This window comes from Eretmochelys imbricata, chromosome 16, assembly GCF_965152235.1.
Source record: "Eretmochelys imbricata isolate rEreImb1 chromosome 16, rEreImb1.hap1, whole genome shotgun sequence".
Taxonomy (NCBI): domain Eukaryota; kingdom Metazoa; phylum Chordata; order Testudines; family Cheloniidae; genus Eretmochelys; species Eretmochelys imbricata.
Window position 1 is genome coordinate 15,980,538 of NC_135587.1, and position 14,911 is coordinate 15,995,448.

Below are 14,911 nucleotides of genomic sequence, written 5' to 3' on the forward strand. Positions count from 1 at the left end.
AAATAAATTTAAAATAAGCCAATTCTGACCAATTCCTGTTCTGAATTACTACTGTCCATTACATTCTGAATTTAGCTCTGTTCAGTTTACATACTCGATCCTTTTGCCAGTAACCTGCCACAATTCTCAAAATAAACGTAAGATACTAAGGGTGAAATCTTAGCCCCATTGAAGTCAATTATATGAAGATTTCACCACAAGGTTCATTAAAAAAATAAGTTATATGGAAAATGCAACAATTAATTCATTCATATTTATCAGAACTCCTATCCAAAGCTTTTTCATTACAGCAGCCTAGAGTAGGGATGACAGACTATATGCATACCTGCAAAAGGTAACTTTTTAAAAAAAATTAGAAAATAAAGTAACACAAAAACTACTCAGTTCACTTGTTCTTGTGAAAACAGCTTGGTATACTATTCTTCACAGATTTTAATTTTTCAGAAAGTAAAAACAACATTTCAGAATTTTGTTATTTTTTCATTTTTGTTATTTTTTAAAAAAAGTGTTATACTGGATCATTTAGCATATGTCCATTATTTTAATCTTTTTACTCCCCTTAAATTATCATAATCAAAGACAAAAAACCTGTAGACTTTTCCTGTATATATTCCCATGCAGCAGGGCTGATGAAATTATTAATAATGAATCAACGTAGCATCATCTGCAATTATTTTATTATGTACCACATTTACCTTGCCCACATAAAATAACCTCTAAATAAGCATTTGCTTCATAATTTACTGTCTAGACATAAACAGGTATAACTAGATCATAAATATCTCACAGCAAGACTGGATGCTTAGTCAAGTGTATGCCATAGCAGGCCTGTAATGTATCTGTGAAAGATAACAATTAGTACATCTAAAATACTTAATCTACTAAACTGTCTCTTTATTGAACTAGTTATGTTTAAATCTTTACTTGCACTGATTAGCAACCTTAAATATTTGCATGCAAGACTGAAATCCTGCAGCGCCTTGCAACTCACACAATCCTCTGCCACTAATTTCTGACTTCCTCAACCGAATCTCAATTTCCGTTTTCCTTCTCACCCCAAAGCACAGTTCTGCCCAAAGAGTTTTAATACCCCATCATTAACTCATTACATGTGTGCACAATCCCAAACCCATTATTACGTTTTGCTCCATGCTCCACCATCATGCTGCCAAACATGGCTGCATCATGTCCTTCTTGTGTTTGATGTGTATGTATTTTCCTTTTCACCTCTTAGGATTCCTTCCCTTGTCCTACATTTGCATGTGGGCACCAATAAAAAAAAAAATCACATTATTAAAAACTACCTTTCACTGTGTTTAATACTTCCACATTTTTATTTTAATCTTTCAACATAAGTCAAAATATGTTTTTCCTTCTCACTTTCCAGGATCACTTAAAAAACAATCAGGTAAACTATACAATCAAAATGCTCTGTTTTTATTTTTTGAAGTTTTTTCATATTTTCCCACACCAGAAATCTTTTGTAATCAAAAATATTGTCCCTCCACCAAGTATTGAACAAAAACAATAACAGCAAAAGAAAATTTTATCTGCTTTTCTTCCCTGCAGCTCCCTCTCCTGAAATTGGACCCCTTGTATATAAATTCATCTCAGAACCATTCCACCAATCCCTTACAAAAGAAAAAAAAATCCCAATCTCTGTTTTGAAAGTCAATTTCTCTCTGCTTTAGAATTCCATTTCTTTTTCTTTGTTTTTGTTTGATTTTTTTAAACACTAATCACTTTCTTCAACAGCAGGAAGAAAAATAAATTCTGGCAAATCTATTAGTTATTTCCCTGTATCTTTCTCACAAAATTTTTAGACGTTGAAGACTTTTATAAAAATCTACTAAGGTTTTTTTAAATTGTAGTCTGTGCGTTAAAATAACCGTACAAATTATACCTATCGTTACACTGCACTTGGGTTTCAGGGTTTCTTTCACTGCTGTACTGATCCCAAGTTTGCAAATAGGCTGCAGACCCTTACTAAGAAGCCGGCTGCTTCATAAAAGGTGCAAGTTTATCAAAATATTATTCGATCTTCTTCCACAGCAGCTGCACGGAGACGGCTCAAGTGGCTGTACGCCTCAGTGCAGAGCCACTGTGTATATCCTGGGCTCACAGACCGTTATGACAATAAATTACAACGGGGGGCTGGGCAGCAGCGCTGCATTTTGGATACTTTTCTTGCAAAATGTTGGAACTTTGTAAACATTTTCTCTGCAGGGTTAGCCTCTGCAGAGGGTTCACACCCACCCTCCTCTATATGGAAAGAATAATAACCCTCCCCCTGCTGCTCAGCCAGGCAGAAATCCCCCCCCCCGCACACACACACACACCCACCCACTCACACATTGCAACAGAATGTCTCTGCCCTCCACACTTACCCACAGCTCTGTCCCCCAGCTCATGGCTCCAACAGATCCGAAGAGGAGAGGGTGGGGGGGTGGCACTGGAGAGCAGGGGGATAATTAGCCCGTGGGGTCTTGCCCCTTCTTTTCCCCGCCCCCCCACACACAAAAATTCCTTTGGCTGCACAAAATACCCCTCCCCCGCAACTCCTGAGTCTGGGTCTCTCTTCCCCCCTCCTCTGTTGTGGTCACTGCAGCTTCTGCTGCTGCCTCATTTCTCCCTCCACAGCAAAATGGCCAGGGAAGCCAGCAACAGCCACACCACACCACACCACACGGGGGGCGGGGGGGGGGAGAGGAATTGACAGCTCCAGGGCACTGCGCGTGCGCCCCCTCCAAGGAGGCGCGTCAGAGAGGAGACGCCAGGGAGAGAGCGTGTGAGACTGCGCAAGCGCACGCCGGCGAGCACGTGAGGCGGCTGTTGTGAGAGAGAGAGAGGGAGGGGTTTGCGCCACAGGCTGGAGCAGCCTCGCTTTGCACGTTCCAGCTGTCGCTGCCGTCTGGGAAGGTGGGCAAAGTGGCCACGTGCTGCTCTGGTGCAAGCCCTTTGATTTGCACCTAACGGCAGGATTTACCCCCCCCCCCCCCATGCCGCAGATTTGTAGTGGTACAACTGAAAGCATGGTTTGTATACATCACTCCCTCCAAAAGCACGTCCACTTTGCAAGCCACGCGCATGGCACAGATTTTTGCACGGACGTCACTGAAGGCAGAGTTTGAAACCCACTCTCTGCCTGTCCCCAGCTGCGTGGGCAAAATGCCACTAAACTGTAGGGCAAGGCAAGCCGGTTTTGAAGCACTGTGTGCACCCCTCGATGCTGTACCTGGGCAATCATCCTTTAATTCGTGTGTAATTGAAGGCAGGATTTCTTCTCACTTACCAAGTACAGCTTTAGGCGTGGATGTGGATAGTTTAATCTACTTGCCTGGGACAATTTTCCAAACCAGTCACCACTCACTAAGATTGTGCATATATTATGGTAAACTTTAGGGCTCTCCTTCCTCTGACCCCTAAGCTCTAGTCTTGCCCCTCTTCCTCTCAAGTCTTTCTTACAATTAATTCTCCAGGTCTAGTCTCCCCCATGTCTCCTATTTCTACAAATTTCTGTTCCCTTGGTCTCTTTCCCCATTTCTCATCACTCCGGGAGTACCATTTTTACCATATTTTTTAAAAATAAAGTTCCAAATTATTGTGATTGTGTTGCAGCTATGGGGGGGGAGGGGGATGGAAGGAGATCAAATGGTTGCAGGAAAAAATGGTATTTGAAGCATGTCTGTTTCATGTTACCTAGTTAATTACTGCAAGTTCAGCCAGAAATTAACGCAGTGATTTCTAACAAAATCAATTGTCAACCATTTATTTCTTCTAAACTCAACACATGAGCAGGTTTAATCAAACTATAGTTTAATCAAACTATCCCTCAAAGTGAAATATTGACAAAATAATTGTCCAGGGCATTATATCAGCTGTGTGAACCTTCCAGAAAACCATGCTTATTCACTCAATCTCTAGAAACAAAAGATTTGTTTTGGAGTAATTTTGCTTAGCAACAGTGCACATCTTAACCGGATTCAACTGTATCACTTAATCTGATTTTACAATTCCGTTTTCTAACCACAGGAAACTTGCAAGAGTTTTACATCACTATGTTTTTAAGTGTTATTGGGCCCATTCCAGAAAAGCTTACAAATACAAAAATTCATGGAACTCACATGAATAACGGCTAACTGAATAACTCCATGGAACTCCAAAAATCCATGGAACTCACATGAATAATGGCTTATTTGAATAAATAAGGGGTTGTAAAATTGGGATTACCATTATTACATACATTTAAGAAGGTATCTATCACTGTAAAGGTGGACAACTTTTAGCCAATTTATAGCAAGACAATTCCCCCCAAAAAAGGGGACATACACTCTGCATCAAACTGAAATCACCAACCCCCACATTTGTGACAGGACCAGAAGCAGAGAATTACTAAGGGATTCCAAAACCTACAGCAAAACTGTGCACAAAGTTTCAATTATTTCATTGCATGAATATTTATCCTATCTAGTTCAATAAATTGTTTTAAACATAACAGGACTTTACTACAGCAGTCACCATTATCTCTGAAAGGAATGGGTCTATGGTTTTGTTCATGCTATATTTTAGCACTGAATTGTAACAAGTTACATTCACAAGTCACCTGAACTGAGTTCAGTTTGTGTTCACACAGAGCGTTTCTGATATCAAAGCCACATTTATGCGTTTTCACGTACCATGCATTGCTACCTAACCACAGCCCCAATCTTGCAGTGAGTGCTGCTTGGACAGATCTTTGCACCTGGGCAGGGCCCCATTGACATTATAGGTCTGCTCAGAGCTTGGTGCAGGATCAGGGCCTGTATTTGTATCAGTGCATTTTGGGAAGTTATCCCATTGTACATCAGCAGGAAAGTCGCACAAACAGCTGGTAAGGGGACAAGCCAGACCTGTTACACAGGCATGGTTAGGGAATCCTGTGCATATTGAAAGGGGGAAAAAATGCTCTGAACCAGTTAAGCAAAGACAATCACATTCTAATACTCTAGCTGACCACAGTTACAAACTTGAATTTTAACTATGGTGGATGCAGATGTACTACACATTTAGAGCTAACCATGCCAGTAACTGTAAAAACTTATTTAAAAGTTTTGGTGTGGAAAGGGGCTTGCTCTGTCCCACAAAGTGAACTAAATTATAAGGTAAAATCCCAGATATTTGTGGAAAGGAGCTCCAACTTTCTGACTGCAGAAAACCGAACACTCTTGCCCCACCCCTTCTCCAACACCCCATTCCCACTCATTCCATCACCCCCCCTCGATCGGTCACTCTCCCCAATCCTCACTCACTTGCTCATTTTCACTGGGCTGGGGTAGAGAGTGAGGGTTCCAGCTAGGGGGCAGGCCCTGGGGTGGGGCTAGGGATGAGGAGTTTGGGGTACAGGAGGGGGCTCCGGGCTGGGGCCGGGGGTTTCGGAGTGTGGGAAGAGTCTCCGGGCTCGGGCAGGGGGTTAGGGTGTGGGAGGGGGTATGGGCTCTGGGCTGGAGGTGCGGGCTCTTGGCTGGGGCCAGAAATGAGGGGTTCAGGGTGCAGGAGGGGGCTCTAGGTGGGGGAGGGGGTTGGGGTGCAGGGGGGTGAGGGCTCCAGCTGGGGGTGTGGGATCTGGGGTGCAGGGGGGGCTCAGGGCTGGGGCATGGGAGGGAGTGTGGGGTGCAGGCTCCAGGAGAGAGTTTGGATGCGGGAGGGGGCTCAGGTCTGGGCAAGGGGGTTGGGGTGCAGGAGGGGTTACGGGCTCAGGTAGCTCCTGGGAAGCAGGGACATGTTCCTCTGACTCCTAGGCACAGGGGCAGCCAGGCGACTCTGCGCACTGCCCCCATCCACAGGCACTGCCCCTGCAGCTCTCATTGGCTGCAGTTCCCAGTTCCTGTGCCATGGGCAGAGGCAGCATGTGGAATCCCCCTGGCTGCACCTACACCTAGGAGCCAGAGGGACATGCCGGCTGCTTCCAGGAGCCATGTGGCACCGGCTGCTGTGAGCGGCTGAGCCACCAGGCTTCCTTTTTGACCTGGCATTTTGGTCAAAAAACAGACGCCTGGCAACCCTAGTTCAGCTCCACCAGTAGTAGCAATAGCAGTTTCTACATGGGGGGATTAGGTCGTCTGAATTACATCACACAGGATGTGAACTTTTTCACAGCCCTGAGCGATAATTAAGCCAAACTAACTATGTAGTGTTCACCAGCCCACTGAAAAATAGTGGAACATGCCATTTGCAGCCTAACACAGAGTTCATTCTGCTTGTACGTAATATACCTTCCCCCTATCTTTTGTTAGTCTTGTCTATTTAGATTGTAAACTCTTTGGGGCAGGGATTGTCAATAGCTCTGTGTTTGTACATCACCTAACACAATAGGGCTTCCTTCTTGGTTGGTGTCTAGGCACTACCTTAATAACCATAATTAACAACAACAAAAGCAGAAATTCTGGAAACATCTAAAACCAAAGTGTGAAAGCCTAAAGTGCTAACAAGTTGTTAAAACCTCAAAAGAGTGGTTTAGCTGGTACTTAGAAAACACACTTAAGTTGTTTTAATCACATTGGGTCAGACACAGCTCACACAGAAGTTAATGGGATTTTTGCCTTTAACTTCAAATGGACTAGGCCTACTGTGAATGCGTCACAATAAGGTCTGGGCCCAGTCTTGTAAATTCTCCATGTTCAGAACTCCCATTGATTTCAGAGTCCCACACGCAGAGCACTCGCAGGACCATTGCCCTTAGGCCTTCTCTACACTGCCACTTTGCAGCGCTGCAACTTTCTCGCTCATGGGTGTGAAAAAACACTCCCAAGCGCCACAAGTTTCAGCGTTGTAAAGTGGCAGTGTAGAAAGTACACCAGCGCTGGCTACTCCCCTCGTGGGTGTGGTGTTTTTTACAGCTCTCCAGCGCTGGTGCCGCGACTACACAAGGGAGAGCTCTCCCAGAGCTGGTGCTGCGGCAGCACTTTAACATTGCTAGTGAAGACATACCCTTAGAAAAGGTAAGTGCTGATCCCTTAGGCCAGGTTTACACTACAGACCTAGGTCAGTATAACTACATTGCTTGTGTGAAAAATCCACATCCCTGACCAAGTAGTTATACTGACCTAATACCCCCACCATCCCTGCGTAGACAGTGCTATGTTGACAGGAGAGCTTCTCCATCGACATAGCCACCGCCTTTCTGGGAGGTGGATTAACTACGCAGATAGGAAACCTCTCCCGTTAGCATAGGAGTGTCTTCACTTTAGCGCTACAGCAGCGCAGCTGCATCAATACCATGTTTTAAGTATAGATCTGCCCCTAGTAGTAGATCAGAACTTATTTTGGTAAGCCCTGAGACAGTCTCTTATGAACTCTCACCTCTGAGAGAAACTTCCTGGATCAAATACCCTGTCAGATGGTTGGCATTTATACCAGTCAGGGTCAGGGAAGATTAAAAAAAGCCCTGAACTTATATATTTTAAAGGTCTGTCCAGGACCCTTTTATTGGGACTGGCTTGATTAACAAAAAAAAACACACAAGAAAATCAGAACTCTCTTTCACAGCTACCAGTGGCCTTTCCAGTTTTCAGCAAGCTAGGCAAGGAGAGGACATACCTTGCCCCAGGTTACCACCACTGCAGCTGCTTCCTCTGTACTTTTATAGCTCCTCACAGATCACCCATGTGATAGGTATGGAACCTGGGTTCTCCTTGTAACCTCTTACACACTGGGGGCTTACGGAGCACCTTTCTATCTTGACATGTGTCCCTACTTTACCTTGTAAAGAGAAACTCTTGAGACCATACCCATCTGCCAGTTTCTCCCAATTGCTTCCCAGTAACAAAAGCCTTAACCTTACCACCCCCATCTCAGCAGCTGAAACTCTCCTGACTGGGTGTAAAGGTAACTATGAAAAGAGAATGGAACATGAAAAAAAGGAAAAAAAAAACAAAACCATAGCTCAGTAAAAACAAGTACTGATGAGAGGAGCTGTACCCACTGGGGATAGACTATTTAGAGCAAGATAATTCACCTTGTCCAGAAGCTACAGCAAGATTTATCACAGTAAATATGCCGGTATGAGACTATGATGTGGCACACTCAACATACACAAGCCAGTTCTGCTTATCAGTAAGATGCAACCTTAACTGTAGACATGGTTTCAAAAGTTATTTAAGGATCTGGCTGTCAAGAGACGGAATGAGACACAGACTTTCATTTCTGGGTCATAGGTCCACATTTGGTCCAGGTCAGCAGGGACTGAAAGTGAAATAATAGCTGTTTGGTGGACTATGTGAAATAAATGGGTGGTCCCCATCTAGTTTTTAGAGCACAACAAAAAGATCACCACCACCATTAGCAGGTTCGTTTGGAGTCAGCGAGAAACAAATGACTGAGCCTACCACAAAGACCATGAAGAATGAACAGCTCCCAGTCATCCATTGATGTAGCATCTCTACATCAGGACAGTGGTTTATCAATGAGGTGATGTATGGAAATTTCCATTGCAGCTACCATTGTAAGCAATGTTTCACGTGAGACTGCCATTCTGGCACCTTCCATAAGAACTAAACTCACAACAGAAAAATTAAAAATCTAAGTTGCAAGAAAATATGTTTGGGCCATGAATATATTTTAAGAGACAATCTGAACCTTCATAAAAAGAAAAGGAGTACTTGTGGCACCTTAGAGACTCACAAATTTATTTGAGCATAAGCTTTCGTGAGCTACAGCCCACTTCATCGGATGCATGCAGTGGAAAATACAGACTAACACGGCTGCTACTCTGAAACCTGAACTTTCATAGTCATTTACTCTGGGCAACAGATTTTCAATACTAGGTCTGATGCTGAAAGGACATCTAGTGGCCAGTTAAAGTAATTCAATGGGTGAACAGGTTTCAGAGTAGCAGCCGTGTTAGTCTGTCCGCAAAAAGAAAAGGAGTACTTGTGGCAGAGACTAATAAATTTATTTGAGCATAAGCTTTCGTGAGCTACAGCTCACTTCATCGGATGCGTGCAGTGGAAAATACAGTGGGGAGATTTTATATACACAGAGAACATGAAACAATGGGTGTTACCATACACACTGTAATGACAGCGATCAGCTAAGGCGAGCTATTTTGCTCAAACCTTAGAGACTTTGAGCAAATTTGCCCAAATTTGTTAGTCTCTAAGGTGTCACAAGTACTCCTTTTCTTTCAATGGGTGAAATAACCCTACAAGATGACCCAGGGTTTTTTGTTTGTTTGAAAATAGTTTGACGCCAGTCCAGGTTCGATCTGTTTACAATAGCATTTCCATGTTTACATTATCACCTAGCAATTAATTTGGAAAAAGTGGAAACAAAAGCATAACAAGTAACAAAAAGTAACATCTGATTAATCAGAATTGACTGTGCATATGACCATCTGGCACAATCACAGTATTATATAGACTGAGATCATATGAAGCTTCTTGTATTTTTTTTGGCACCATAGAGACTAACCAATTTATTTGAGCATAAGCTTTCGTGAGCTACAGCTCACTTCATCAGATGCATACTGTGGAAAGTTTAGATCTTATTATATACACACAAATCATGAAAAAATACTCCTCCTACCCCACTCTCCTGCTGGTAATAGCTTATCTAAAGTGATCACTCTCCTTACAATGTGTATGATAATCAAGTTGGGCCATTTCCAGCACAAATCCAGGTTCTCTCACCCCCCCACAAACTCACTCTCCTGCTGGTAATAGCTTATCCAAAGTGACCACTCTCCTTACATTGTGTATGATAATCAAGGTGGGCCATTTCCAGCACAAATCCAGGGTTTAACAAGAACGTCTGGGGGGGGGGGGTAGGAAAAAACAAGGGGAAATAGGCTACCATCATACACATTGTAAGGAGAGTGGTCATTTTAGATAAGCTATTACCAGCAGGAGAGTGGGGTGGGAGGAGGTATTTTTTCATGCTTTGTGTGTATATAATAAGATCTTCTAAACTTTCCACAGTATGCATCCGATGGAGTGAGCTGTAGCTCACGAAAGCTCATGCTCAGATAAATTGGGTTAGTCTCTACGGTGCCACAAGTCCTCCTTTTCTTTTTGTGAATACAGACTAACTCGGCTGTTACTCTGAAACTTGTATTTTTTTTCTATATTCATCCCTCCCCAGCCACTACTCCCCTCTCTAGAGATTGTTCCTCAGGGTCAGTACGGAAAAACTTGCTCAGCTGCTACCTTGTACAGGTTGTGTGGACAACAGACTCCAGCTTTCCAGAGCTGGCACTACAACACCTAACTTGACTCTTTAAAGAGCCCCTCTACATTTTAAAATAATTGTTGTAAACTATTTTTACCAGTATTACTAGCAATGCTTTAGATTATTACAAGTGAAAAAGGTAAACATTCGATTTGATTCTCACTATTGATGCTCTTTGTATTATTTTCCATTTGGAAAACGAAAATCAGTGAAGTTAGTTTCATGTTGTTTGTAGTCAGTTTCAATTTAAAACAGATTATAAAAAACCCAAAACTCCTTAACAAAGGAGCAGAAAAACCCTTATGTATTATTTTAAAGGAATTTTTAAAAAATCAATTCCTGAAGGAGCAATTTTAAAATTCCTTTAAAAATAACCCAAGGTGGTTTTCCTTCTCCCTTTTTGTTGCATATAATAGTCTTTCCAGGTTTAGCTTTAGAGAGATACTTATTTCCAATGACTAATTTAAAAAAAATGCAAAACACAGATTCCAAAGCCAGAAGAAACCATTTTGATCATCTAGTCTGACCTCCTGTAAACCTACTAAATTTCTAGTCTTGCAATGAGCTCTGTATAGGCTACAGAATCTTCCTATAGAGGGAGAAACAGTGAAACTAACTATACAAAAAGTAATAACAAATGCACAAATTAAAACTGAAGGCAGAGAAAGTAATTTATATCTTTAAGCCTATTAATTGACAATCATCCTAGGTGTCACCTATAACTCTGAGAGATACAAACTGATCAGACAGAAAAGTGATTTTCAAGTGACAGTGTCGCTTTAATACTTACTGCCTAAATGTCAAGCCTCTCTTGTAATCAATCCTCATAGTGAGACACCTAAAAAAATATGCAAAACTCACAACTAGGTTAAAAGTTTAAAAACAAAACAAAAATTATATACTTTACTTCAGGTGTTTGATACGTAAAGTCTAAAGAGAGATACAAATATCATCTGAGATCAGAGTTACACTAACACCTATTCTTGAACATAGAGGGATTCTTTTTTCTGGCATCTTTATTGGGTTCTAATCTTTTAGCATCTGCAAGCGCAGTAGACTGTGCAATACTGTGAGTTTTTTTGTCTCTAGACCTAAAACCATCTGCAGTATCAGTCCAGCTGCAAAGAGGTTAGGCTTAGCAAGATGATCAATTGACCAGTCCAATAATGTCAACTGCCTTGTCAACTGATCACCTGTTAGACCAGTCAAATACACCAGCAAGAATGTCCTGATGTAGGCACCAGCCTTTTTTTTTTTTTAAAACTGTAGCGTGGTGCCATTCTTTCATTTTTTAGAATTTAATTTCATAGTGTTTTGCATGTATCTGAGATTATAACTGGGAATAAGTATCTGAAGGTTAAGCCTATTGAAGATCATAAAATCCTACTTTTTAAACAACATAATGCTTTAAAACACTGACAGTTTTTGACATTTGACTAATGCTTGACCAGTCAATTGACCAATTATTTTTGGACTGGTCAAATGCCCAATCCTAAGGGAGGGGAGGGGTAGGGACTGTGTGTTTAAAAAAATAAAGGTAAGAGCAGAAATCCTTAGTAAACGAAGTGTGAAAAGCCAAGAGGTTTGGTGTTAAATTTCTAGAGGAAACAGAGTAGACACCACACAAAGGTCCTGAAAGCTTCTGACAGAGGCAAACACCATGCAACACTGAAGTCAGCATCAGATCATTCAACCCTCGTTAAAATACATTGAGAAGTGGGCAGGAATGTCCCCCCAGGTGGGAAATTATTAACGTAGGAACAGTACAGTAACGGTTTGAGAGAGGAAAAAACTCCCCTTTTTCTGGCAGTCCCTCCCTCCTAGCCTAGTTTCCCAGCTTTCTGTCCACCTCACTCCCACGTTCAGGCTTTCCACACTCTATACATCTGTCCATTCAAGTCCTTCAACCGCACTCCCCAGGCCCCCCCAACCTCACTCCCCCGCCCCCCTCGTTCACCCCCTCACCCCCACTCCCCCCGCCCACCCCCCCCAGCCTCCCTCAGCCTCACCCCCCAACCCTCCTCAGCCTCACTCCCCCGCCCCCCGTTCACCCCCCTCAGCCCCACTCCCCCGCCCCCGCGTTCACCCCAGACCCCAACCTCTCTCCCCCGCCCCCTTGTTCATCCCCCAGACCCCCCTCCCCCGCCTCGTCGTTCACCGCCCACCCCCTCGTTCACCCCCAGCCCCTCGTCCGCCCCGCGCCCAACCGCTCCCCGGTCCCCCAACTCACTCCCCCACCCCCCTTCGCTCTCTCCTCCCCAGCCGCCGGCTCCCCTCTTTGACCTCAGCACGGCCACCCCCAAGCACATGACCTCCCCTTTTGACCCCGGGGCCGGAAGTGACGCCAGGCCGAAGATGGCCGCCCGGGGCCGCGGCTGGGCGGTGGGGAAGGCGCTGGCCCTGGGGCGCTGCTGTGGCGGGGAGCGAGCCGCGTGCATCGCCTCGGCCTGCAGGTAAGAGCTGGGTGGGGGGGCTGGGCGCGCTCAGCCCCGGCCCTCTTCCCTGCTGGCTCCCCGGGGCGCTGTCGTCTCTGTGTGGGCCCAGCCCTCGTCCCCCCTTTCTCTGGGTCCGGCCCCTTCTTCTGGGCTCTTTCCCTGTTTTCCTCTTGGGCCCCCGCCGGCCTGGGCCCCCTGTTCAAACCCCCCCCCCCCGCCGCTGGCGCGTTGGCTTCCCTCCGAAGCTGCCCTGCACGCCTCTAAAGCAGCTCTTCTCAAAGTGTGGGTCGGGACCCCATTATAATGGGGTCGCCAGGGCTGGCTTAGACTTGCTGAGGTATGGGCCGAAGCCCGAGCCCCACCGCCCAAGGCTGAAGCCTAAGGGTAGCGGGGTTTGGGTAACAGTCCCCCTACCTAGTGCTGAAGCCCTAGGGCTTTGCCCCCTCTCTCCCTCCCAGGGCAATGGGGTTTGGGGGGCTCAGGCTTCTGTCCCCCCTCACTGGGGTCGTCAGTTACTGGGAGTGGACCACATCCACCTTGATTGAATTGGCTTTGTCAGCCCTGGATCTCCACTTTTAAGGTAACTCCCTTTTCTTCATATACCAATATATTTATGCCTGCATCTGTAATTTTCACTCCATCCATCTGAAGAAGTGGGTTTTTTACTCACCAGAGCTTATGCCCAAATAAATCTGTTAGTCTTTAAGGTGCCACCAGACTCCTCCTTGTTTTTGTGAATACAGACTAACACAGCTACTCCTCTGGTACTTTTTGTTGTCAGAAGTGGGTCTGGGTGCAATGAAGTTTGAGAACCCCTGCTCTAAAGCATCTAGCATATTTTTGGATGCTATATTGATAAGTTTTATTATACTACAAGTCTCTTAAAAACAAAGACTATGGAAAATCTATAGAACTTTTAGTAAGTTTAGCTGAATCTTCTTGTTTTATGATTGATCAACTTGTGTTGCTACTTTTCTGCTGCTGGATCCTTGATATTTTCACTGTCTTCTCCTTGCTGGTGTCCAGCAATGCCTCCTTGTCTATGAAACCGTAAAGTAGAAAATGCATATAAGCCTTATGATCCACTGTTTACTTAACGACAGGTTTCTTTGCATCTTTATTTTAACGACTTGCATGAAAGATGCAAAGACTAACAACCCATCTGAGCATCCGATGAAGTGAGCTGTAGCTCACGAAAGCTTATGCTCAGATAATTTGTTAGTCTCTAAGGTGCCACAAGTACTCCTTTTCTTTTTGCGAATACAGACTAACACGACTGCTACTGACATCTGAGCAGTGTGGATATTGTATCCAGTGATTCTTCTCAAAGGAGAAGAGGCTTGCTTCTAGCATTTTTTGATCAAAACTTCCTCACTTCCCACTATGGTCTAGATTGTGGTTGCCCTCCACCCTAGAGATGACTGCTCCTCACTGGTTCTGTATACTTTGTAAAGTGCTCTAGGAATCATCAGAATGAAAGGAACTATTTGCACCTTAAAATGCTATAAGTTGCATTCTCTTTTTTTGTTAGTGGGAAGCCCCAGAACATGCCAAAGTAAGTGGTATTGGCAGCAAGCCTTGCCCTACTCACTGCTTCTAGTTAGGTTGGGGAAGGCTGCAGAACTTTACTTGAGGTGTGGAGAGTGCATGCTAGTAGGAGAGGACTAGGTCTCAGCACTATAGTTATTTGTGTGCAGGCCACATCTATGCTACAAAGTTCAGTCAAGATAAGTTACATCGGCGTACAGCTGCCAATGTTTGACTATCGCTTGGGCGCTGTGCATGTTCACCGTGAGTGTCTGCACAGGTGGAAAAAGTGGTGCACTCATGGGTAGGCAGTCTGTGCCCCATGCCACTTCTAGTGCAATACCTAGTGGAATATTTGACAGTGCTTTGTGGGATACCAGCAATTTGCCCAAGGATTTCTGAGAACTAGGGGTCAGGTTTCCACAGTGATACTTTCACCATACTATAGGGGCCATTTTTAAAGCATTTTAAAGTGTGAGGCGGACGAAGAGATGTTCAGCAATGAGTAGATGTTGATGGACACAGCAAATAAAAATTCCAGATTGCTGCTGGCATTCACAAAACAGCTCCACGTGGTGAATCATGACTGTTGGGCCCGAGATACAAGCATTGCTTGGTGGGATTGCATCATAATGGAGGTTTGGGATGACAGTGGCTGTTGAACTTTTGGATGTGAAAGGCCACGTTCCTGGATCTGTGTACCGAGTGTTCCCTAGACCTCTAGCGGAAGGACACTAGAATTGAGA

The 14,911-nt window shown here is 44.2% G+C and overlaps 2 protein-coding genes across 5 annotated transcripts in view; one reads left to right on the forward strand and one right to left on the reverse strand.

Moving 5' to 3' along the window:
* FNBP1 (formin binding protein 1) overlaps positions 1 to 11,397 on the reverse strand; it is a 162,190-nt gene extending 150,793 nt beyond the window's left edge. For 2 of the 4 annotated variants that reach the window (XM_077835588.1, XM_077835575.1), the window contains exon 1: positions 2,388 to 2,904. In XM_077835588.1, coding sequence (XP_077691714.1) covers positions 2,388 to 2,411 — 24 coding nt within the window. In that variant the 5' untranslated portion in view covers positions 2,412 to 2,904. Of the gene's footprint in view, positions 1 to 2,387; positions 2,905 to 10,993 lie in introns of those variants that run through there. The other 2 variants (XM_077835584.1, XM_077835597.1) reach the window with 2 other exon arrangements.
* A 1,148-nt stretch (positions 11,398 to 12,545) lies between these two features.
* The window catches only part of GPR107 (G protein-coupled receptor 107), a gene marked incomplete at its 5' end in the record, with an annotated part of 63,091 nt that continues 60,725 nt past the window's right edge, over positions 12,546 to 14,911 (forward strand). The window contains one exon of the mRNA XM_077836251.1: positions 12,546 to 12,656. Coding sequence (XP_077692377.1) covers positions 12,546 to 12,656 — 111 coding nt within the window. The remainder of the gene's footprint in view (positions 12,657 to 14,911) is intronic.